Source organism: Canis lupus, chromosome 9, assembly GCF_011100685.1.
Source record: "Canis lupus familiaris isolate Mischka breed German Shepherd chromosome 9, alternate assembly UU_Cfam_GSD_1.0, whole genome shotgun sequence".
Taxonomy (NCBI): Eukaryota; Metazoa; Chordata; class Mammalia; order Carnivora; family Canidae; genus Canis; species Canis lupus.
The window spans coordinates 59,512,700-59,537,703 of record NC_049230.1 but is presented as its reverse complement, the minus strand read 5'-3'; the positions used below and the strand labels follow the sequence as shown (position 1 = coordinate 59,537,703).

The 25,004-nt window shown below is 61.0% G+C and overlaps 1 protein-coding gene across 1 annotated transcript; it reads left to right on the top strand.

Moving 5' to 3' along the window:
- Window positions 1-789: 789 nt before the first annotated feature.
- CRB2 (crumbs cell polarity complex component 2) lies at window positions 790-24,959 on the top strand. Its single transcript, XM_038549405.1, has 14 exons — window positions 790-902; window positions 1,172-1,284; window positions 9,103-9,426; window positions 11,985-12,180; window positions 12,285-12,424; window positions 12,794-12,979; window positions 13,191-13,304; window positions 16,088-16,963; window positions 17,055-17,563; window positions 18,143-18,308; window positions 19,031-19,865; window positions 20,588-20,701; window positions 21,222-21,339; window positions 22,990-24,959. Exons 2-14 carry the CDS (start codon window positions 1,188-1,190, stop codon window positions 23,212-23,214), a joined length of 3,900 nt encoding a protein of 1,299 aa, XP_038405333.1. The 5' UTR covers window positions 790-902; window positions 1,172-1,187; the 3' UTR covers window positions 23,215-24,959.
- The last annotated feature ends 45 nt before the right edge of the window (window positions 24,960-25,004 follow it).

Here is a 25,004-nt window from a genome sequence, read left to right as displayed (position 1 = left end):
CTAGGGCCTGGGCTCCAGACTGTGCCCTCGGGGCGTCAGGGCACATCCCAGAACCCAGCACAGGTTCTGGGTGGTCTGAGTCCACGGTCACTGAGTGGAACCAAATGGGGCACATGGGCAGAAGCTGGGGGCTGGGTTCAGAAAGTCCTTTCGGCAAGAGGTCCCCCCCCCTTGGAGCTGAGGACAAGGGAAGGAAGAATGGGCTGCTTTTTGATGTTGTAGTGCCTTTGGGATGGCTTGGATTCCTGGGTCCAGATCCCCCAAAGAACCCCCCCCCCCCCCCCGCCCCATTCCATGCAAACACCATCCCTTTTCCAGCCTGCAGCAAGCAAACATCAAGTGCAGCAGGAAACTGTAAGGTTGGACAAGAAGGACTTCCCAGCGGGGGAGCCATTGGAACCGCGGCTCAGTAGAAGGGGCTGCCTTGGACTGCAGCGAGGTTTCCACTGAGGTTTGAGCTGCAGACGGTAGAGGCCAAGATTTAGGCCAAAGGGGAGAAATGGAAAAGGTTTTGTTTGGCTGGTTAGGGAGGGGTGAGGGTGGAGGGAGCCAGGGGCCTCATCCTGAGGGCCATGGTGGGAGGGGCCGTAAGTCAGGGCAGGTCAAGGGGAGGGATGGGATTCAGAGGCAGTGAGAAGAGCCACAGGGGCTGCTGGGCTGAGGCGGGGAGGGGCTTTGGCTGCAGGGTGGGGGAGTACCTTGGTCAGGTGGGGGCACTGGGAGGGGACAAGCGACGTGGGAGGGGCTGGGGCTTCTGAACGGAGAAGAGGCTGCTGGGAGGCGGCTGCTGGGGCCTGAGCTGGAGAGGGGGCCCAGGCTGAGAAGAGATGGGGGCGTGTCCGCAGGGTGGGATCACCTAGGGCTTGGGAGTAGCTGGCAGCATCTCCTCCCCCACCAGGAGGGTGAGGGCAGGGTCTGAGGGGGAGGGGGGGGAGCACGCAGAGCGGGGCAGAGCTGCAGGGGCCCCTGGGCCCATGTGGAGCCCTGGGACTTGGGGCGACGGGGCGGGCCGACCCCTCCTCTAGGATCTGTTCCCAGTGGAGCAGCCTGGGAGGGCCTGGGTGGGGGAGGAGGCAGGCGGGGGAGAGGCGGGGCCGGGCCTCTGTCCACGGCATTAGTGCTGGTTGGAGGGAGAGGGGGGTGCGAGCCAGCGGGCCGCCTGTTCCCACAGCCCAGCGAGCACTGCCATGGCGCTGGCCAGGCCTGGGGCCCCGGCGTCCAGGCCCCTGGCCGCTCTCCTGCTGCTGCCGCTGCTCTTGGCTCCTGCCCTCACCCTCCTGGGTGGTGAGTCGGGGGCTCAGGAATGGAAAGGGGGGGATGGGGGACCGGGGCAGGGTCTGTCTCCCTGGGTGGATACCCTGGGCCCTGGGGCTGTCTAGGTGGGTGCCAGGCCTGACTGCGGGGCTGGGCGCAGGCCCAGGTATGGGTGCAGAAGGGTGCACTGCTGCTGGCCACCTCGGGCAGAGGGGAGTGTGTCCTGGGCCTCGGGGGCTGCTGTGAGGCCTGGGGGCCTTTGTGAAAGGATCGAGGGAGGGGTGCTGGGGCTGGGAAGTCCCAGGCTGAGGCCTGAGCGCGGGGAGTTGCAGGTAGTGGGAGCCTCACCGCAGGTGGTGAGCGTGTGCTGGCTGTGGGTATGTGAGAGCTGTGAGCTGTCCCGGGTGAGCCTCCAGTTGTGTCTGAGTCTTTCTGGGTGTGGCGGGCTGTGTCTTAGCCCAAGTTGTGGGATATAAGTTGTCAAGTGGGTTGGACTGTATCTTAGCTCATGTGGGGTGGGGGCAGCACACCCCGCCCAGTGGATTGCGCTGGAGAGAGGGAAGGAGACCAGGGTAGCCAGGGACCTGCCCGTATCCTCTCCACTTGGGTGTTACCTTGCCCGCCCTGGGAGCCTGGGGGTGCTCTGGGGCCCCTGGGGGTGGCCAGGCACTTGGGAGCATGTGTGTCCACTGCTACCCCCTCCCCAACACTCCCAGACCAAGCTAAAAAGGCTTCCCGAAGCCAGGCCCCATCCGCCTGAACAGTTTTGCTTTTGTCCAAGAGGATTCACGTGTGTGCGCCGCCTGGACTTCTTCCTGGGGGGTCTGGGGGATGCTTTGTCTTGGTCACTATAGCTACAGGGCCAGGCCTGGGAAGTCCCCTGACCCCGCCTCCACTGCTGGAGGAGGGAGTCAACCAGGGCTGGTGGCCTGGACTTCACAGCATGCTGGAGGTTTGGGGGGAACCCACCCCTCTGACTCCCAGGGTGGGAGGTCAAGCCTCCTAGGCCCTACCTGGGGCCCTCCTCCCCATTCATGGGGCTTGGCTCACAAAGCCTTGGTCTCCTCCTCCTTGGAGGGCTCTGGGGAGGTTGAGAACCCCATTTTGTAGTGGAGGACACTGAAGCTCTGGCAGGGAAGGGGGCTTCTGAGCTGGGTTCCTGAGGCAAAGCTGGAGCTCCTGAGAGGAGCCGAGGGCCTGCTCTCTGCTCTCTGCACATCTGGGGCATGAGGATCTGGATCTGGTCTGTGGATCTGGTATGTGCCCCCTGCCCTACAATGTACGCAACTCATACCCTCATGTATACACACAAAAATGACAAAAGTGTACACAGAAAGCCACAAATACATGCATATGTGCACACACAGATCACACATGTGCACGCACACACACACACACCTGCACACTGGTGTGGCATGCAGCCCACCACATGAGCAGGTGTCCGCAAGCACATGCATTCACACACATACACACACACCCCCCTACAGGTACGTGGTGGGTGCCTGCACATACCAGTATGTGTATATCGACATGTGCATTCACACTCAAATGTACGTTCATGTGAGCCTTGAGGCAGAGGGAACACAAAGGAGATGGATACCACAGAAAAAGTAGCTGCTGCTGTCCACGGTCACCCCCATACAACCCCGCTGGGGTGCCCAGGGGCAGCCTCTCCCACTAGGATTTCTGTGTGGGGAGCCCCCTCCATGAGGATCCTCAAAAGCTGTGGTGAGGGCACCGTGGGCATGAGCATTTCTGGATTCTAGCACCAAAGGCCTGAGTGCTAGGAGGGGAGAGGCTGGGGACTGTGTCACTTGAAAAGTAATTTGCATCCCAGAGGGGATGGGGTTTCTGGAAGCCCTGGGCCCCTGGCTCTGCTGCTCATGCCTGCCAGGCCCTGAGCTGAGCCCCTCTGTCCTGGGCTTGCTCTGCCACAAAAGCCTGGCTGGTTGCTGTGGAGAGGACCAAGCATCTTGGAGTACAATGCGGCATGTTAGGCTCTCACATCCTGCCCGACTGCCTGCCGCCCAGGGAGCCTGGCTGACAAAGGGCAGCAGCCCAGTCCCCAAGTCTGGCCCCTCCTCAAACCAGAGGTGGTGGGGTAGGGGGGGTGTTTTGGGGTAGAGGAGGCATGGAAGGGCCGGGAGCCACGCACATGTGAACAAGCATCAACATGGTTGGCTAGACAGCGTTTGCTCCAAGTAAACGTTTGTTGGTCGATGAGCAAATAACACCACCAGCCAACCCCTGGAAAATGCTGTGCTAACAGACTAACGTGATGGACTTTGGTTTTTGTTGTTACTAAAGATTTTTAAAACTTATTTATCATTTTTCGGTAATCTCTACACCCAACATGGGTCATGAATTTACAACCCTGAGATCAAGAGTTGCATGCTCTACCGACTGAGCCAGCCAGGCTCCCCTTAAAGATTTTCCTTTTGGGGGCACCTGGGTGGCTCAGTGGTTGAGCATCTGCCTTCGGCTCAGGGTGTGATCCTGGGGTCCTGGGATCGAGTCCCGCATCAGGCTCCCTGTGGGGAGCCTGCTTCTCCCTCTGCCTGTGTCTCTGCCTCTCTCTGTGTCCCTCATGAATAAATAACTTTTTTTAAAAAAAATTTATTTTTAAGTACATGGGGCTTGAACTGACAGCCCTGAGAACGAGTGTTGCATGCTCTACCCCTGAGCCAGCCTGGCACCCCACATAATGGACTGTGAATCTCACCCCTACCCTGTGAGGTTGGCTCTAATGATCCCAGTTTACAGAGGAGGAAATAAGGCCCAGAGAGGGTCAGTCGCCTGCCCGGAGTCGCCAAGCTAGTGTTTTCAGTGCTAGCCTAGGTAAAGCCATGTCTGTTCTCTGTGCCTCTGCCCCTTCAGGGACCAACCAGCTAACTCTCAGGATCGTCACAAGAATCTGATGAGAAAACACAGCGCTTCTCCAACTTAGTTTTGGCATGGAAGCCCCAGTTTCCAAGGACATTCTAGACAGGAGACCACTCACGAATAGAAGTGGTCTGTTTGGGGGGCCAGAGCCTCACCAGGTCTTCCCCTCACCCTGGGAAGTGTCTCTGGCTTTGGGCTCTGAGACCAAGGCATGAGAACACTGGGATGTGCCAGTGCCAGGAGTAGGGTGCGAGGTGAATTGTGACTGCCATCGTTGCCACTGTTGTTACCAAAGTTATAAATATTCACCCCCCTTTAGCCTCGGGATGCACACATTTTTGTGCAAGAGTATTCCACGCTTTCCCGTCTTGTTAGAGTAACCTAGACCTTTCCTGGTGGCTCTGAGGCAGTGTCTGTACTCCACCATACTGTTGTTATTCAGTCCTGTCCTCGGGGGCCTCGTGATATTAGATGAACAGTGTTTGTCCCTAGGTTAGAAGCGCCCACATCTCACAAGATCTTGGGTCTCTTGCCGTATCAACAAGAAGCTTCTCCAAACATGCCCTAGGTAAACTTTTCCCATCTTCCCATCGGTTGTTAGCAGATAGCATGAGGCCTGTCATAAGTGTGCATAAAGCAGGAGTTGCTAGGCACTGAGTGAGGCCTGAAGCACAGTGGGATTGCTAATAGACTGGTTCTGGTTAAAGAGGGAAGACTGACCTTCCTGCCCAGGCCCATCCTGGAACCTCCACCCTTGTGCCAACCTTTAGAGACTTTTTTCCAGTGCTGGGGCTGGGGAGGCTGGGCTGGAATGTGCTAAAAATGACAATCCATAGGTGGCCATTTAGAGTTCGAGCAGTGGGAATTTCACATGCTTTGGGAGATATGGGCCTTTCAGAAGTCTGGAGGTCATTTGCTTCTTAGTTTTTGGAGGGATGATCTGGGGCAAGTTTATAACCTCTCTGAGTTAGAACACGGAAGTCTTCTCAACAGCACTCACCTTTCCTGATTTAAGTCCAACGAAATGTGCAATGAGAGATGCAAGGCGCGGAGCGAGCGCAGCCTGGAGCACGTAGTACTCCTCAGGACATGGTTACTAGTCTAATAGGATCATCGTTCTGTCTGGGGAGAGAATTCCCTTCCCGGCAGTGGGGTCTGGGCCTTCCTCAGGGACCGGTGGCAGGTCGAAGGGGAGGGCCCTGTGTCATCCCTCCCCGCGCCGGGTCGTCCCAGGCAGCCTGAGAGGTCAGGAGGGATTTGTCAAGATAAGCAAGGCCCCTCGTCGCCCTGGCAACAGGCCACGCCCCCAGCCGGGCCCAAGGCCCGCCCCCCGTGGCCCGGCCCTGCCTCACCTCTCGGCCTCTCAGCCCAGGGCTGGCGGGGCCTCCTGGCCTCACCCCCTGCGGGACTGGGGTCTGCAGCTACTGGGGTCTGCAGCTCTCGGGCCTCAAAGTGCAAAGCACCCCTGGAAGCAGGCTGCGATGCAGGCCCTCCGGGACCAGGCCTGGCGGCTGGAAATCCCTAGGGCTGCAGTGGACTGCCGGGGATCTGGTTTTCTCTTTCCTTTTCCTTTTCTTTCTCTCTCTCTCTTTTTCTTTCTTTCTTTCTTCTTTCTTTCTTTCTTTCTTTCTTTCTTTCTTTCTTTCTTTCTTTCTTTCTTTCTTTCTTCTTTCTTTCTCTTTCTTTCTTTCTCTCCATCTTTCCATCTTTCTCTTTCTTTCTTAGATTTTATTTATTTGCAAAAGAGAGAGTGCACAAGGGGGATGAGGAGAAAGAGGGTGAAGCAGACTCCCCGTGGAGCAGGGAGCCCAGACTCTCGACCCTCAGGGCTTGGTCCCTGGACCATGGATCATGACCTGAGCCAAAGGCAGCCACTTAACCAACTGGGCCACCCAGGCGCCCCGCCAGCACCCCCCCCCCCCCAACAACTTAAAAAAAAAAAAAGATTTATTTATTTATTTTAGAGGGGAAGGGAGGGGGAGAGTCTTAGCAGACTCCCTCTGCCTGGAGCCTGACAATGGGCTCGATCTTACAACTCTGAGATTATGACCTGAGCTGAAACCACGAATGGGAGGCTCAACCGATTATGCCATCCAAGCACCCCGGAAATCTATTCTTTTTTTTAAAGTACTTTTAAAAAAAGATCTTATTTACACATTTGAGAGAGAGAGATTGAGCGCTGGGGAGAGGCAGAGGGAGAGGGAGAAACAGGCTCTCCGCTAAGTAGGAAGCCAGATGAAGGGCTCCATCCTAGGACCCTGGGATTATGACCTGAGCTGAAGGCAGATGCTCAACTGACTGAGCCACCCAGGTGCCCCAGAAATATTCTTAAGGCAAGGCAGAGGTTTTGGAACCTTGAGAGTGAAGGCTCTGGGGTAGGGACACCTGAGTTTGGATTACAGCCCCTCACAGGCTGTGGGACAGTGAAGTCACGTCATTGCTGAGCCCCACTCCCCTCAGCTGTAGAACGAGAAGAGCAGGATCACCCATCTCCTGAGGGAAACGTGAAGATCAATCAGGAATACACAAGAAAGCCGGTTGCCTCTCACATGCAGGCTTTTGGAGCTACCGCACACCTTGTGGGATAGGCAGCTCCCTCCTTCTCTGCCTGCCTCTGACCCCGAGGAGCTCCTTCCTCCCCTGTGGGTGGACTCTGTCTCCTGGGGCACCGTCATGTGGGGTCACCTGCTCCCCTGGCGATGCAGCACCTGGCCCCTTCCCCCTGCACACGTCTCTCCAGCCTGGTCCATCTGCTGTGCACTGGGGGCAAAGCCTCAGATTGGGAGGGTCTCCTTAGGCCCCACAGATGAGGAGCAGTGCCTTGCTGGCATTAAATGAGGGCCTGTAGGGGTATCCCTGGGTGGCTCAGCAGTTTAGGGCCTACCTCTGGCCCAGGGTGTGATCCTAGAGTCCCGGGATCGAGTCCCACGTCAGGCTCCCTACATGGAGCCCACTTCTCCCTCTGCCTGTGTCTCTGCCTCTCTCTCTCTCTGTCTCTCATGAATAAATAAATAAATTCTTTAAAAAAAAATAAATAAATGAGGGCCTGTTGGTACAGGACCCGGCAGCCAGGGCCCCTTGGACCTGGAGCTCTGGTTACTGTCTCCCGGTCTTGACTGTGATCAAAATAGCCACAGCCCTTTATGAAGGCTCACTGGGTGCCAGGGCTTCACTCATGTCATCCCAGTGGCACCTCACAATACCCCACGAGGTGGCACTATTCAAACCCCAGAAGCCAGGTTTGTGTCCTTTCCCAAGGGAGCTCGGTCCACTCCCACCCCATCAGGCCACCTTCCCACCTCCATCTGACTATCTGCCCACCCTCATCTGGCCATCTAGCCCTAAAGTACATGGCTCTAAACTGATCAGCCACAGTGGCTGTGGTGGGGAAAAGAAAGACTAGCTGCCCAGAAGCCCGTCGGAGAGGCCCAGACGCCTGGCCCTTACCTCTATGACCAGGCTTGGGAGAGGGGGCTGGGGCTGGATGCCCTGAGTTGGAGCAGACAGTGGTCAGAGAGGGAGGGGCCATGGACACTAGAGCCCTCCGGGGTACTCTTGGCCTGAAAGTGGCTCAGAGTCTCTGCCCCCTTGCAACGTGCTGAGCCCTGGGTGGGCCCCAGGCCCCAGTTGGGGAGTGAGAGAGCTCATGCTGAGTTGTCAGGTGCTCTGGGTACTCAGGGGTGGGGCTGACAGCCAGGTTCTCCCCCTGGTGCCCCATCTGTGTCTCTATATCCCTGTCCCCGGTCCTACTGGGCCCCAGCTGGGATGGGTGGGGGTCGGCCCGTGGACAGCCCTGCCTTGTGGAATGCGGATGACGTTTGAGAGGCTGCTGAGCCTTATCTGGGGGGTCTTCACTAAGCTGGGGGAAGGGACGTGCTGGGCCTGGTTAGTGTCTGGATGACAACCTGGGCCAGGGAGGGATGCCTCCCAGAGCCCCAGGTGGGGGGTGTCTCCTGCTCGTGGCTGGTTCCCCTCCCCCATCCCTCACCGAGTTCCTGAGTTCCTACAAGTGGGCATCTGCAATGCCTGAGGCTTTGAATCCTCCCACGTGCTGTGAGGCCTGCCCTCTTCTCATCCCCTTTCTGGCTGGAGACAGAAGTTCAGTAGGAGAAATGACTTGCTCAGAGTCTCAGAGCTAGTAATTGAGCTGGGATCTGAACCCAGCGCAGTTTTACTTTAAGGCCAGGACTACAGGCTTTCAGGAGAGTAGGGGCTGGCTCTCCCAGTGTCTTGGCTTCCAGAATAGCAGGTGACCCTCTAATGCGGTGGAGGCAGCCAGGTACCCTGTGACCTTGGCCAGGCCAGCTGCTTAGGCATTTGCTAAGGGGGGGCGATACGGTGAGGGCCAGGGATTCACAGAGAGGTTTCTAGGCCCAAGGCGTGGGGCATAGGGCATGAAGGAAGGACAGGGAGGGGGGCCCAGCTCAGGGTCCCTGCCTTTGAAGTCTATCATCTCCGGTTTCACAGGGATGGAGCTGCCAGATCCCTGGCAGGAGAGGTGGAGGGGACAGTGGGAGGAGCTCCCTTGGGGAGGAAATGGAGCCACAGAAGGGGAGACCCAGAGGAGACGCCCCCTCCCTGGGCGACAGGCTTGGAGGCTGTCCTGGTACTAACTTGCCTGGAGACCTCAGGCAAAGCACAAAGCCTCCAGGGTCAGTGTCCACCCCCTAATCTGGCTGGGGCATGGTGGGGGGAGTGGTGAGGGGAGGGAGGGCAAAGGGAGGCGGCAGAAGGGGGAGGGGAGGGCAAGCCTCAGGGGCCCATTTCCCTGCCGCGGAGACCCTCCTGAACCCATCTCAGTTCCGATGTAGCTGTGCATGGCCTGGGGGGACACGGCTTGTGGAGCCCCTGGTCCCCGCTCCGTCCTGAATACAGACTGCCTGGCTCTGGGGTCTGAGGTGGGCCTGACTGTGGGGAGGGGGTCATCCTGGTCCACCCTGCCCAGCCGGTTTTCTCTCTTTGCAGGAACAATGCCTTCGGAGACCCCAGGTGTCTGTGCCTCGGACCCGTGCATGCCAGGGGCCGAGTGCCAGGCTCTGGAGAACGGCAGCTACACCTGTGAGCCCACGGAGCCCCGTGGCTGTGCCACCCAACCATGCCACCACGGTGCTCTGTGTGTGCCCCAGGGTCCAGAACCCAGTGGCTTTCGCTGTTACTGCGTGCCAGGCTTCCAGGGCCCACGCTGTGAGCTGGACATCGACGAGTGTGCATCCCGGCCCTGCCACCACGGGGCCACCTGCCACAACCTGGCTGATCGCTACGAGTGCCGCTGTCCCCTTGGCTATGCGGGTAATCACTTCCCCTCCCAGGAGGAGGTCCGTATTGTCCATCCTGTCAGTGGCTCAGGGTATAAAATCATGCATTCAGCTTTGACTTCCTGCTCTGGGGCTTGCTACAGAATTGATGCTCCTCAAGCTAACCTGGCAGCTCTGGATGACAGTAGGAACATGTGAGGGTGCCTGGTGCCTGACATTTAACAGACACTGGACAAAGGTTATTTCAGTTCAGTTTGGCACTGGGGGGTGGAAACACCCCCAGGCATCTCTGGGGGAACCAGAGTGCAGGTATGCCTGGTTCGGCTTTAATGAGGACAAGTCTAGACGGTATTTCTAGCATCAACTCACTCCAGAGCTGTGTCAGGCTGTTGTGTAGACACCATCTGTCTCATCTGATGGTTCTAAAGTATGGACACTCTTGGTATGGTTCAGGTTATCATGTAGACGCTCTTCTCCTCTGGGTGGCCCCTAAAGCTCCAGCATAGAGACACTGGTGGTCTTGTTCAAACCGGAACATGAACGTATCCCAAGGATCTCTGCTGTCTCAAGTGGGCAGATAATGTCTCTACAGGGTATTCAAGGACTCAGAAAAGGGACTGGCATGAGTACACGCTGATTGTCTCCTCTAGAGTATGGCCTTGTCCCAGTCCCATCCACACTTTAATCAGGAGCATCCTGGAGCCCTTGTCTAGAAGCCAGGAAGCGGGGGCAGCTGGGCACAGGTCTGGGAGAGGCTAGGTTCAGGGCAGTGGGGAGCGTGCAGTATAGACACTCCTGGTTGTTTCAACCCTGAATTCAGACAACTCTGCTCTGAGGGCAGAAGGCAGTTTGGGGTCATCTCCGAGCAAGGGGTACACATTGTGGGGGCTGGGTTCCCGGGGAGGAAGCTTACAGTGACGATATGGATCGTGGCACTTTGAAACGGACTGGAAACAGGTCCCACGTATCTTTCTCACTATTCGAGAGCCCTGGTGTCTGGCGTATTAGCTGTGTACGGGTGAGGGAGATCATGCAAAGGGCCTCTGTGTGATCTGCGGGTGTCTGGGCTCCTGAATGCATTTGTGGGAAACGTAGGTGTGTGACTGCTGGCAGGTGTGCGCGTGCCAGATGTGCTTGGACGCTTTGGGTAACACTTTCTGGGTGAGTTGCGGATGTGAGTGGGGGCAGAGTCTGCCGTGACTCATTTCTTTCCTCCTTCCATTCAGAGCCAGGCGAGGGAGGTTGGGATTCCAGGTGGCCAGGGCCTGGCTCTCCCTGGCACAGAAGGTGGGAGTGGGACTGGGGCGGGAGGAGCCAGGGGTCACAGGAAGGAGGGGCTGTTTTTTGTGCTCACTGAGCTGGGAAGGGGGGAGGTTTCCAGCTGGAGCCAGTTGGGTCCCCGGCCCCCCAGGACCGACCCCACATAGGGCGCAGAGGCAGGGCCTCTGGAGTCCACTGTGACATGTGGCCCCCTGGGGGGAACTCAGGCAGTACATCCCCAAACCCGAGATTCTCCGTCTCCCTTCATCTCTACACATCTCCTCCCCTGTGGGCTGCTGGTTGTCTCAGTTTTGCCCAGGCCTGAGGGGCTTCCCAGACTCAGGAGTTGTAGTTTTATTTTTATTTTTATTTTTTTTAATTTTTATTTATTTATGATAGTCACACACACACACACACACACACACACACACAGAGAGAGGCAGAGACACAGGCAGAGGGAGAAGCAGGCTCCATGCACCGGGAGCCCGACGTGGGATTCGATCCCGGGTCTCCAGGATCGCGCCCTGGGTCAAAGGCAGGCCCTAAACCGCTGCGACACCCAGGGATTCCCAGGAGTTGTAGTTTTGGAAGCAACACGGTGCAGGGGAACCAGGAGGAGTTGGTTACTCCAGCATTTCTTGCCGGGGTGCTCCCCTTCCCCCATGGAGTCCCTCTACATCTTTTTCAAAGCCGGCAGTGTAGACAGAATCCTGTGACTCAGCTGCTTCCAACTTTTAGGATAAGCCCAGAATGGGGTCCCGAAGCCCCTACAACCCCCACCCCTGCCTCACCTCCTCTGCCCTCTCCTTTGAACCTGACTCTCCATGTTCCCCTTTCTGAGAGCATCACGCCCCTGCCCCCATGCTACTCTGGGCCGGTTCCCGCGTCTGGAGTCCAAGTGCTGGCACAGCCCCATCCCAACCTAGGAGATGCCGACTCCCCTCTCAAAAGTCTCGCCTTACAAGAAGCCTTCCCTGACTCCAATTCCCCGGGCCAGAACTCCGGGTGTTGCTTTCAGGGGATCCAGGATGCTCCCATTGCAGAGCTTGTAACCGTTAAAAATCAGTTGGCATCTGGGTGATACTGGCCTAATCCCGGTCTCCAGCCACGCTGCTGTGAGCTCAGGGAGGCAGGGTCGGTTGTCCTGTGTCCACGCCATTGCCCTTCCCGGCTCAAGAAATACCTGCTGTGGACGAGGGGACCAATGGCTTCTCTCTGGATCTTAAGTTTCCGCCCCTTGTGACCGTCCGGAGCTGGTTTGGAGGCCGCCGGCCCGGGCCTCGATGGGCCTCCGTCTGGGTGTCCATCTGTCTGTGTCTCCGGCCTGTGTAGGGGTGACCTGCGAGGTGGAGGTGGACGAGTGTGCCTCGTCGCCCTGCCTGCACGGGGGCTCGTGCCTGGACGGCGTGGGCTCCTACCGCTGTGTGTGCGCCCCGGGCTACGGGGGCGCCAGCTGCCAGCTGGACCTGGACGAGTGCCAGAGCCGGCCCTGCGCGCACGGGGGCGAGTGCCACGACCTGGTCAACGGGTGAGCGGGGCCGCGGCCGGGCGTGGGGAGGGGAGGGGAGGGGGCCGGTGGAGGGGGGGCTCCGGGGTGCTCAGCCGGCCGCGCCCTGCCCTGCCCTGCTCCAGGTTCCGGTGCAGCTGCGCGGACACGGGCTACGAGGGGGCGCGCTGCGAGCAGGAGGTGCTGGAGTGCGCGTCCCAGCCCTGCGCCAACAACGCCTCCTGCCTCGACGGTCTCGCGAGCTTCCGCTGCCTCTGCTGGCCAGGTGTGTGTGAGTGTGAGTGTGCGTGTGCGTGTGCGTGTGCGCGGGAGGTGGGAGGTGTGCGCCGGGGCTCACCTGTGCGCGCATGTGACTGCAGCTTCTCCGACCTTCCCGTCTGCGGGCATCTGCGAAATAGGGCCGGTCGCAGCACCTGCTCCCTGCTCCCCGCTCCCCGCGGCCCCTGCCCCTGCAGAATGCTCGCTGGTGCCAGTAACAAGGGTCACACGACACGGGGAAGGCTGCCGTGGCCATTCCCACCCTCCGGCATCCTCCCCTGAGCCGCGTTTCAGCCTGGCCCCAGGGCGGCCTGGCAGCAGTGGAGGGGCCCGCCCTGCGACCCCTGTGACCTGCCACCCACGCGTGTGCCCCCAGGCTACAGCGGGCTGCAGTGCGAGGTGGACGAGGACGAGTGCGCGTCGAGCCCCTGTCAGCACGGGGGGCAGTGCCTGCAGCGCTCGGACCCGGCCCTGTACGGAGGCCTCCAGGCCACCTTTCCCGGCGCCTTCAGCTTCCGCAGCGCTGCCGGCTTCCTGTGCCGCTGCCCGCCGGGCTTTGAGGGTGAGTTCTCCCAGGGGAGCGGCTCCGCCAGTCTGGGTGCCCAGGGAGGGGTGCCAAGGTTCCGCCCGAGGCCCGGCCCTGCCACATATGTGCCACCTGCCGGAGTCAGCGCTTGGCACTGGGCCTCAGTCTCCATAGCTCTAAAATGGGCCCTTGCAGCTCCAGTCTGGTTCTGAGGGCGCAGATGGGAACCCAGCTGGCCCTCTTGCAGGGGACGAATGTGGCGTGGATGTGGACGAGTGCGCCTCACGGCCATGCCTCAACAAAGGCCGCTGCCAGGACCTGCCCAATGGCTTCCAGTGCCACTGTCCAGATGGCTACACAGGTGCCTGGGGTGGGATGGACACTGGGGCAGGGCAAGGGCAAAGGTGGTGGGCCTGGGGTGGGAAGGTTCCTCCGGCCCATGCGTGGAGGCTGGACTGATGGGGACAAGGAGATCGAGAAGGAGGTGGGTGTGGTGGTCCTGGTGACAACTAAGCGGGGCTGAGTGGGGGACCCGGGTTATGGAGGTGAAAGCGGAGGGAACTCACTGGGTTGAGAGCGAATTAGGAGGGATGTTCTGCAGCCCCTGGGGTTAGCCCAGGCATGAGTGGGAGGTGTCAGGGATGCCAGCTGCTTCTGCCTTGGGTGACATTGGGTGGAGCCTCGTCCATACTCGGTCTGAGTGTCTGCAGAGCACCCACAGGGAGGAGCCAGGGTGGGGGCTGGTGGTCCAAGGTCTAGGGCCCGGGAAGAGCCAGAGGCTGGGGTTCAGGAGTACAATCCTGGCAACCAGGGCCATGGGTGGCCAGGGCTGCCCAGGAGAACGTGTGGCGTGACGAGCAAGGAGAACCAAGGGCCCTGCAGGGAGAGGATGAAAGAGGTCAAGGGGGCATCACAGAGAGAGGTGAGGACCTCTGGGGGGCACTGGGCAGGAGTTGGACTGTAGAAAGCCTCTCCCTGCCTGGGGTACAACAGATGCATAGACACTCAGATATCGTTCCACGGAAGCTGCTGAAGCGTGGTTCCACTCCTCACATACTCCGAGTGTCCCTGCCCCCTCTGGAATGCTTGTGATACTTCCCCCGCACCACCCGCATTCCTGCTTGAGCACACGGCCTTTTCTCTCTGGCAGGTTTCCTGGGCACTGCCTCCCCTGCCCAGGGGAAGGAGGTGGTGATCGCCCAAAGATGCTGGGCTCAGTGTCCCCCTGGCCACCCTGATAGCCCATTTTCTGCACACTGCCCCCCGCCCCCGCCCCCAGGCTGAGAATCCCTGAGTCCTGCCCGGGAGCAGGTGTCTGGTGCACAGTGGGCCCACTAGGGCACACACTACGTCCGAGAGTGTTTCTGTGCATTTCCTTCCCTCCTCATCCACCTCCTCAATGTAGGGTTCTTACAGATGAAGTAATGCAGGACTGAGAGGGGCCTGTCAGTTCCTGAGGTTCACCAGTGTCAGCCAGAGCCCAGCTCCTCCCCAGGCTGAGCTCAGCTCATGGGTGACAGGGAGGTCAGAACTGAGGTCAGGGCCAGGAGAGGAACCCCGGCTGTAGCACTAGGCTCCTGGCCGCTGTCCACCCCCATCCTCCCTTCAGGTCGTGTTGGCCTGGGGGAGGCCGGTGCCTGGCATTCCTGAGCCAGTTCTGAAGGAGGCGGCTAGTCAGACGGGAGCTCTGCTCCTCTGGCCCAGCACCCACTTGCCATCCTTGGCCGTCCGTGGGGAAGTGCAATGGGGCCACGGGCTCTGTGGACTTTCCTGAGGGGCCTGTGGCTCCTGGCAGGTATGCAGGGCTGGGGCCTTGGGCAAGATAAGGTGCGGCTGGCTGCCCCCAGAAGGAGGATATGGTGTTTGTGGGCTGACTGGGGCCAGGGTTCCTCCAGCTGGGTATAGTGGTAAGGGCTGGCCTTGGTTGTTTTGTGGAGGCTCTGGCTGAGCTGGGGTTGGGCTGTGTGTGGCCCCTTGACCCAAGCTGGGGCCATCCTGGTATGGGAGCTCCTGGAGGGGAGGGTGAGGTGGCCCCCCCCATAGTCAACATGGGGTGCTAGGGCAGAGGGACTGGGGGATGGAGCCTAGGTGCATACATCCACCCCCACTCCCTTCTCTATTCTGGCACTCTAGCCACAAAAGCCATGCTAGGCCCTTTGTTGGGCACCAAGGACACATTCAGGCCCCCCGAGGAGATCCCAGCTGAGTAAACACATACTTTGTAGGGAGCTGTGTCTGGAAGTGGGCAGGGAGTTGGGAGTGACACAAGAGCTTGGGAGTGGGAATCAGAGAAAAAGCTTTCTAAGGGACTGGCCCTTTGAATTGGGGCTTTGTAGGATGAGTAGGAGTTTGAAAGGCAGACTAAGTGAGGAGAAGGCATTCCAAGCAGAGGAAACAGTACGAGCAAAACTCCAGAAATGTCTTCCAGGAAATGCTTGGAGGAACAGGGAGTTCAAGGTTTGTAGGGAGCAGGGTTGAAACTTGAGGACCTGGGCAGCCCGGGTGGCTCAGCAGTTTAGCACCACCTTCAGCCCAGGGCCTGATCCTGGAGACCCCGGATCGAGTCCCACATCGGGCTCCCTGCATGGAGCCTGCTTCTCCCTCTGCCTATGTCTCTGCCTCTCTCTCTCTCTGTCTCTGTGTCTCTCATTAATAAATAAAATCTTAAAAAAAAAAAAAAAAGAAAAGAAGTTTGAGGACCTGGGAGGGCCCAGCCCAGGATGGATGTTGAGTGCCAGGGTGAGGCACCGGGGAATCTGGCCCGGAGATGCTTTAGAAATAGACCTCTGGCTACTTGTAGAGATGGATGGTAGAGGGGACTGAAGGCAGGCAAAGGAGAGGACACTAGCCTGTGGGCCTGAAAGCTGGTGAGGCAGAGAGGTAGGGTGGGAGAAGAGGAAAGACCAGGGAGTGTTTAGAGGATTGAACCCACGGGGCACAGAGACCCACCAGACATGGTGGAGGAAGGGGTATCTCAGATTCCAGGCTCCTGGGACTTCAGGGAACCACGAGAAATCCTTTGGGGGCTGGGAATTTGTTCGGTTGCTAGGTGCTGAGATCCTAGTCCCAAAAGGCATGTGAGCACTGCGGTAAGACTGTGGTTCTTGCCTTGAGTGCTGAGCCTTGGCCTGGTCTCTCCTGAAGGCCTGGCGTGTCAGGAAGATGTGGACGAATGCCTGTCGGAGCCCTGCCTCCATGGGGGGACCTGTGAGGACACCGTGGCGGGCTACATCTGCCGGTGCCCGGACGCCTGGGGTGGGCGTGACTGTTCCGTGCAGCTCACTGGCTGCCAGGGCCACACTTGCCCACCGGGTGCCACCTGCATCCCCACCCTCAAGGCTGGGGTCCACGGTTATGCCTGCCACTGCCCGCCGGGGACCCACGGAGCCTTTTGTGGCCAGAACACCACCTTCTCTGTGGTGGCTGGGAGCCCCGTGCAGGCCTCGTTGCCAGCTGGCGGCCCCTTGGGTCTGGCACTGAGGTTTCGCACCACACTACCTGCTGGGGCCCTGGCCACTCGCACGGACAGCCAGGACAGCTTGGAGCTGGCGCTGATGGGGGGCACACTTCGGGCCACACTCTGGAGCCACAGCAACACCACCGTGCTTACCTTGAGGCTCCCGGACGTGGCTCTGAATGATGGCCACTGGCACCAGGTGGAGGCTTCGCTGCGCCCAGGGGTCCTGGAGCTGCGGCTCTGGCACAAGGACTGCCCTGCCCAGCTCTGTGTGGCCTCAGGGCCTGTGACCCCGGCTCCCATGGCCTCCGAAGCCCCGATACCTGCCAGCTTCTGCTCCGCCCAGCTGGGTGGCACAGCCTTCGAAGGCTGCCTCCAGGATGTGCACGTGGACGGGTCCCTCCTGTTGCCTGAGGATCTCGGCAAGAACGTGCTCCTGGGCTGTGAGCACCGTGAGCAGTGTCAGCCTCCACCCTGTGCCCACGGAGGGGCCTGCGTGGACATGTGGACTCGCTTCCATTGCAAATGCCCCCGGCCCTATACTGGTCCCACCTGTGCTGATGGTGAGGAACAAGCCAGGTGGGCCCCCCGGGACAGAGGGTGTGCCTTCCCGTGGCCCACGGGCCTCATACCTCATGCCCTCTCTCTCTGCAGAGGTTCCCGCTGCCACCTTTGGCTTGCGGGGCACCCTGAGCGCTGCCTCCTTCTTGCTCCACCAGCTGCCAGGCCCCAACCTCACCGTGTCTTTTCTCCTCCGGACCCGGGAACCTGCTGGCCTTCTACTCCAGCTTGCCAACGACTCGGTAGCTGGGCTAACAGTATTCCTGAGCAGGGGCCAGATCCAGGCCGAGGTGCTGGGCAGTCCTACCCTGGTGCTCCCTGAGCGCTGGGATGATGGGCTCCGCCGCCTGGTGACGCTCAGCTTCGGGCCTGAGCAGCTGCAGGGCTTGGGGCAGCAGGTGCATGTGGGTGGGAGGCCCCTCCCTGCTGACGCCCAGCCCTGGGGTGGGCCCTTCCGAGGCTGCCTCCAGGACCTGAGACTCAATGACCTCCACCTCCCGTTCTTTCCGCCGCTGCTGGGGAACTCAAGCCAGCCCAGCAAGCTGGGCAGTGGGCAGTCCTGGAACCTCACCATGGGCTGCGTCTCCGAGGACACCTGCAGTGTGAGTTCCCCGGGGCATGGGGGCGGGTCCCTTTCTCAGAGTCTACCCTGCATCACTGGGGGTTAGCATGTCCTTCTGGTGATGAAAATGGCAGAAGGGGAAGCATTCTGCCCAAGTTCCACTGCTAGAGAGTGGCAGAGCAGGATTCACACTAATCTCCCTGGCTCTGCTGCTCCTGGCCTCTGGCTGTCCCCATGTCTCCCTCCCCAGTCCTGGTGTGAGACGGGTACCCTGACCCAGGCAGAGGGCTGTCTGAGCCTTTCTGTGGGAGCTGCATGGGGGACAGGGACTTCCCTGGGTCCATGGACAAAGCACCAGCCTTGGGATTGGAATGGGCTGAGTGCGAAGTCTGGCTCCTCTGTTTACTGCCTGGATGAGCCAGGCAAGTAGCTTCTTCTCTCTGAGCCTCAGTTTCTTTATCTCTAGAATAGGCACAATAGTGACTTCCTCTCTATATGTTTGTGACACATGAATGTGTCTGCAGTTGGTGCTCAAAACGCAGAGCCACTGCAGGGATGGTAATGGTGGGATGATGCTAGTGCCAGGCCTGAGCCTACCCCTGCCCTGCTTTTTCTACAGCCTGACCCGTGTCTCAATGGTGGAACTTGTCTCGTCACCTGGAATGATTTCCACTGCACCTGCCCTGTCAACTTCACGGGGCCCACGTGTGCCCAGCCCCTGTGGTGTCCTGGCCAGCCCTGCCTCCCACCTGCCACCTGTGAAGAGGTCCCTGATGGCTTTGTCTGTGAGTACATGCTCTGGGCAGCCCACATGTTGGGTTCTGGACACCCAGGCTGGGGTAGAGCCCACCCTTACCCTGAGGCCTCATGGGCAGTGGACCGGGATGCTAACAGCCCCCATTATGGTTAGGCCCCCAGGGTGCTTAGGCCATTGCATCCAGAGGGATGGGTTTTCTGGAGGGAGACAACATTCACCAGGCTTCCAAGGGCAAGTAAGACTCTAGACAAGGAGGAGGACATTTTAGGGAAGAGCAACAGCATGTGCAAAGGCCCTGGGTTTTGTAAGAACAGCTGAAACATAGTTACAGGTGTTGGGGTGGTGGATATGTTGCCAGGAGGGGCCTTGAAGGCTAGGCCAGAGTGCAGCTCAGAGCTGTCAGTGGGGAGCTGTGGGACCATCTTAGGCAGGCAGGAGAGGGACATGGTGTGCATTAAAAAAAAAAAAAAAGGCTGCAGTGAATAGTGAGCCTCAGTGATGAGACTGAGCGCTGGGCTGAAGAGGGAGGGGGCAGAGGCATTAGCGCTGCCTGGTCTGTGAGCTGGGGCGCAGGGTGGGCGCCAGCGGGTCAGGTCAGCTTCCCCAGCTCAGCCAGACGCCGGTTCCCGGAGGGGGCGGGGAGCCACGCGGGCTCGGGACCGGGTGCGGGTGCGGGATGGGTGTCCCCGCCAGGACGGGCGGGCAGGGGGTGTCGCGCGCAGGCTCCGGCCCAGCTCCCCCTCCCTGCAGGTGTGGCCGAGGCCACGTTCCGCGAGGGCCCGGCCGCCGCCTTCAGCGGGCACAACGCGCCGTCGGGGCCGGGGCTCGGCGGCCTGTCGCTGGCCTTCCGCACGCGCGACCCCGAGGCCGGGCTGCTGCGCGCCACCGCGGGCGCCCACGGGGCCGTGTGGCTGGGGCTGCGCAACGGCTCGCTGGCGGCGGGTGTGCGCAGCGGCGGGGGCGCGGCCGGGGGCGGGGGCGCGGCCGGGGCGGTGCTGCCCGCGGGGGGGCCGCGCGTGGCCGACGGCGCCTGGCACCGCGTGCGCCTGGCCATGGAGCGCCCCGGGGCCGCCGCGTCGCGCTGGCTGCTCTGGCTGGACGGCGCCCCGACGCCCGTGGCGCTGCGCGGCCTGGCCGGGGACCTGGGCTTCCTGCGCGGCCCCCGCGCCGCCCCGGTGCTGCTGGCCGAGAACTTCACCGGCTGCCTGGGCCGCGTGGCGCTCGGCGGCCTCCCCCTGCCCCTGGCGCGGCCCCGGCCCGGCGCGGCGCGCGGCTCCCGCGAGCACTTCTCGGCCTGGCCCGGGCTGCCCGCCCCCCGCCTCGGCTGCCGCGGCGCGCGCGTGTGCGCCCCCTCGCCCTGCCTGCACGGCGGCCGCTGCCGAGACCTCTTCGACAGCTTCGCCTGCGACTGCGGCCCCGGCTGGGGGGGCCCGCGCTGCGAGGCCCGCGCCGACCCCTGCCGCCCCGCGCCCTGTGCCCGCGGCCGCTGCCACGCGCGCCCCGACGGCCGCTTCGAGTGCCGCTGCTCGCCCGCCTCCGGCTCCGGCTCCGGCTCCGGCTCCGGCTCCGCGGGCCCAGGCTGCAGGTGCGGACTGGCGGGCCCCGGCGGGGATGCGGGGAGGCGGGGATGCGGGGGTGCGGGGATGCGGGGATGCGGGGAGGCGGGGATGCGGGGGATGCGGGGATGCGGGGGATGCGGGGGATGCGGGGATGCGGGGGGTGCGGGGATGCGGGGGGATGCGCGGTGTGCGGGGGGGGGGGGATGCGGGGGCGGGCCCAAGCCCCGGGGCGGCCGCTTCCCTTCCCGGAGCCTCGGTGCCCGCCCTGTGGCCCGAGAAGGGCGGCGGCGGCCTCCTAGAGTCGCCACGTAAGTCGCACCTAAGTTTGAACTTGAGATAAAGGACTCTGCCTTGTCCGGGGCGGGGGAACCCAGAGCCAGATTCGGAAGGGGACCCGGAGGCTCTCCCGCCCGGCCGCCCACTGCCCACGGGCAGAGCCAGCCGCCGGAGGCCTCGGTGCCTCCTCTGCAGCCTGGTGTTGACTCCCCGCGGCCTTCGGAGCCGCCTCGCTCCCGGGAGTCATCTGGCAGAGAGGCCTGGCCTCCCTGTCCCCCTCCTCCCGGAGGAATGTCAGGCCCCAGGTTTTATGTTTAGGAAAATGCTTTCATTCCAAGGACCGTCCTGGCATTCATCGGCCTCTCCAAGGGCTCCCAGCCTGGGGAGAGGTTCCCATCCAGCGTCCGGAGGTCGTGCACCTTGTTGTCCCTAGTGCGCTGCCCCCACCGCAGCCTCTGTGCTTTCTCCCCAGGCGGCCTGTCCTGCCAGAGGAATGCAGCCTGAACGTCACCTGCCTCATTAGTGGCCCCTGTGATGGGCCCCAGGGTGCCAACTGCAGCTGCCAGGAGGGCTTTGCTGGCCAGAGGTGGGCCTGGAGGCCAGGGGCCCGGGAGCTGGCGGGATGGGCCCCTGAACCCCCTCCCATCAGAGCAGGCACAGGCAAGGTGGGGTGTGGATGCTTCACCCTTTCTCAACCCTCACTGTGACCACAGTGCCAGGCAGTCCACCTCTGGCACATGAGCTCTTTCCTCCTGGGGCTTCCGAGGTCACCCTCTGTCACGCCGTCACTTGAGGAAGTAGTTGCCTCGTGGTGGTTTGGGGGGCCTCCTCCTCAGCCCTCCTGCACCGGGACTGTGAGCATGCACATTCTGGGCCACCTCAGAGAGAGGGCAGCGGCCTCTCCTCCACGCACCCCCTCCCCGTGCTTCTGACCCGGCGGGGCATTCTGACTCATGAATGCTGGGGCACAGTTGGCTTCAGGCACCTGGTAGGCGGGGACAGCCCATGGGGACAGTGGGTGGACACCTGCCTATTTGGCAGGCGGGGGAACAAGAGGCGATCCAGGAGGGAGCAGCACTCCGAGCCTCACCTTCTTTGCTTCCCAGGTGCCAGACCCCCTGTGAGGCCAACCCCTGCTTGAATGGAGGCACCTGCCGGGCTGCTGGTGGGCTCTTTGAGTGCATCTGCAGTGCAAGGTTTTCGGGCCAGTTCTGTGAGGTGGTGGTGAGTGAGGAGGGAGTTGGGAAGTCCTCTTTTGGGTTGTAGTGAGATGATTTGGGGTGGAGGGGAGTGGGTAGGCTCTTGTGGCGCTGTTTCTGGACCAGCCCTGTTGTAGGGAAGGAGACTTGGAGAGCTTGGGAGGGCCCAGCATTCCTCTAGGGACTAGCAGTGAACTAGTTGGGCTCTGGCTCTGGCAAGTGCTGTCTGGGACTGGGATTCAGGACCAACAGGATCTTGGGATTCTAGGATTTAGGTTGGTGGATATGAGAGCCTGTAATCTCCAGCAGTTCGTGTGCTAGGATTCTGGAGTAGGAAGGTTTGGCAAGCCCAGGGTTCTGAGCCAGAGCTGGCTTGGCTGCCCAAGGCAGCCCCTGACCTCAAGGAGGCCCCACTGAGGAGGAGCCCAATAGATGGGGGCCAGGCAGGTAGCTCCCCTGACCCCCCTTCCCACCGGGGTGGGGGGCAGAATAGGCGCCACAGGCCCAGTGGGCGGTGAGCCCACGGTGGGTGCTGGTGGGAGAGACATAGGCAGGAAAGGCCACAGAGGAGCCTTGATCTCTGTAGGCTTCTGGCATCGTGGGTCATAAACCGGCAAATCCCCTCTGCTTCTGGAGAATGTTTCCTTTCAAGTTGAACTTTATAGCCTCTGGCTCCCCCACCTACCCTCCTGGCAGGGCCAAGGGAGGAAATGGCTTTACAGCTCTCCCAGAAGCACCTGGGGTGGAAGCTGGTGAGGACCCATTCCGGGCTGGTATGAACTTTTCTCGACAGCCCTGGGTACCTTTGCCCATTTAGGGCTGGGTACTGAGATTTGGGACCCAGGTCACAGCAGGCTGAGAGGCTTCCTGGGACAGAGGGAGGGCCCGTGAGTCTGAGACCCTTGGGCTCTGGAATCTAAGAATTTGGGGGCAAAATTTGGGGGCAAATCTAAGATTTGGGGGTTTCACAGATCCAGGCCCGTAGTCTTTCTTGGGGGGCATCCTGGTTCTATAATGGGAGATGGAGAGATTTCCTGGGCTCCCCAAAGCCTCGTCTGTCTGCCTAGCTGGACAGCCCCTGGTGGGTTCTGAGCTCACCATCAGCTAGGTCAGCTAGGCGGGCCAGCCTCCACTCCTGCCCCACCCAGGCCTCCTGGCTGGGGAGCCTTTCCGGCTGCTGCCTGACAAGCCCTGCCACCGCGGGTTAAGCATGGTCTCCACAGACACTAAAAAACCAGACCACCCTTTTTGGATGGGGAAGGGAGGGAGTCCCTGTTGCCTTAGATTGGATGAGTTAACTGGAGGGGGGGAGGCTGGGGGGCAGGGCCCACTCTGGCCAGGAAAGGAAGGGCCTGCAGCTGGAACTCAGGGCTGAGGAAGGTGGGAGTGGGGCGGGCATGGGCCCTGGGGGCAGGAGGAGGAGCCTGCCAGTCTGGGCTTGCTAGTCACGTGTCTGGGGCATCTGGGCAAAGCCTCTGTTTTCACCTCTACTGCTTGCTGAGTGCGACCAGGCGGGTGCTGCCCTGGGGACTTGGAACTTAGCAGTGATCGAAATAAAGCAGATTCCTGTCCTTGTGGGAGGGAAGGAGCACCCCCAGCCCCTCCACCAGACCGCGGTGAGGTTTATGTGACCCCCCCGCGTCCCGCCTGCCCCTCATCAGCACATCTCTTGCAGAAAGGCCTGCCACTGCCTCTCCCGTTCCCGCTCTTGGAGGTTGTGGTGCCCGCGGCCTGCGCCTGCCTCTTGCTTCTCCTCTTGGGCCTCCTCTCAGGGATACTGGCAGCCAGGAAGCGCCGTCAGTCAGAGGGCACCTATAGCCCGAGCCAGCAGGAGGTGGCTGGGGCCCGGCTGGAAATGGACAGTGTCCTCAAGGTGCCGCCGGAGGAGAGACTCATCTAAGCCTGCCTGGCCGTTGCCCCAGCACCTGTGAGGTCCCAGCTGATCTCCACCTGAGGACCAAAGAGGCTGCTTCTGAGGCCAGCCTCTTCCTGCAGCAGCAGGGCCCAGGCCGTCTGCTGGCAGCCCCCACCTCTGCCCCACTGTGGACAGGAGAAGGGGGGCACTCAGGGAAGCAGATAGGGGCCTGGACAGGCCGTGGACTTCACCGGGGGACCCACTGTGCAGGGGAGGGGCACACAGTGCGTGTGAGCGTGGACCTGGGGGCTGCGGGCCTGCAGATAGCAGTGGAGCATTCTGGATGGGGCCGGTGGGCGTGTCCGTGTCTGCTGTGCCTGCACATGATGGTGTGGTGGGTGCGGGCGATACCCTGGAGGGGCCACTGGGCTCTGGGGATGGGCTTTCCCAGCCCCGGGGCAGGGGCAGCGTGTGCTCCCCAGGAGGCCAGGCCAGGCCAAGGCCCCAGTGACCCAGGCCTCAGCCCCGGCGTCCTCCTAACCCTGGAGGCTGCTGGAAACTGGGGGTGGGGGTGGGGTGTCGTCAGCTAGTGACCCCTGGTTCCCAGGACAGATGCTTCTTCAGGGAGATGTCTCTGCCTGTGCCAGGGGCCGGAAGCGCAGGAGCAGAGGGCCAGCTGCCTGAGATGTCACGCCCTGCCGCGGGGTTTCTCTGGGGAGAGCAGCCTCTGCCTCCGTCACGGGGCTGTGGTGAGGGTCTGCGATGATGGGAAAGCGCCCCAGATGGACACTGTGTGCCGCTGGGCTCTGTGGGTCACCCTGTTGGTTTTCAGGAAGAGCTGTCAGCTGGGAGCGAGGCACGTGGGGGAGGGGCCTTTCCTGTGGCCAGGAGGCCCAGGATAAGGGAGCAGACTTTCCGGCCCTGGCCCCCAACCCCCTCTGGTCCTCCAGGACCAGTGCTCCCATCCCAGCTGCCCGAGGAGGCCACTCCTCCACCCACAGACCAGTGGCCTCTCTCAGTGGCTGCCTACGTGGCAGGGGGTGAGGGAGGTGGGATTCAGGACTCGCAGGAAGCCCTCAGAGTTGTTCGCTGGTTTCAGCAAATGTAGGCGTCACCTCCTTGTGCCAGGGCTGGTCCTGCAGACACGGACACAGACACAGATGCAGAGGAGGAACTGGCTTTGCTCCCAGCCCCTTCCCTGAAAATGCCATCCCGTTGACCCCAGAAGGGCAGTCCCCACTACCACCACCGAGTGCCCAGCCTCCTCCCAGCTTCAGGAAGCCCCTTCATCCTTGACCTGGAGACATGCCCGTCTGTCCTTCCTGCTTCCCAGGCCACCACCCCCTGTGCCAAGGCCAGGAGACCCCTGTTCACTTCTAGATTGGCGGCTGACTTTACCTAGCTGCCCTCGGGGTCTCAGCCAGCTTCCAGAGGTCCAGGTGGCAAATCTGAGGTAGAGCCAAGTGGTGACGGGGGGTGGGGTAAGGCAGCCTGAGTGTGGCTGAGACTGAGGGGTTCAGCTGAGGCTGGGATAGGAAGTGCCCTGAACACTGGGTACGGGACTTGCTGAGGCCTCATCCTGTAGGAAGTGGCACCTTTCTCCCATTTCTCCATCATGACTCCTGGGAAAGTGGGGGAGGAAACATCTGGTACCAGCAACTTAGCCACAGCTGGTGCCTTGGTTATTTTTATTAAATCAGGGATTTGGCAAACCTGTGTTCTTACAGACTCCTCTAAGACACATGGAACCCCAAGAAATAAAAGCGGTGCCACTTTTTTTGGGAGCCCTATGTTGTCTTCCTCTCTTGCTTCTAAGGGATCTGGCACCTGTCCTT

Coding starts and splice junctions, on each gene's coding strand:
- CRB2 (XM_038549405.1), top strand. CDS start 1,188: ATGGCGCTGGCCAGGCCTGGGGCCCCGGCGTCCAGGCCCCTGGCCGCT. Junction 12,181..12,284: donor TGCCACGACCTGGTCAACGG/GTGAGCGGGGCC, acceptor GCCCTGCTCCAG/GTTCCGGTGCAGCTGCGCGG. Junction 13,305..16,087: donor CTGTCCAGATGGCTACACAG/GTGCCTGGGGTG, acceptor TCTCTCCTGAAG/GCCTGGCGTGTCAGGAAGAT.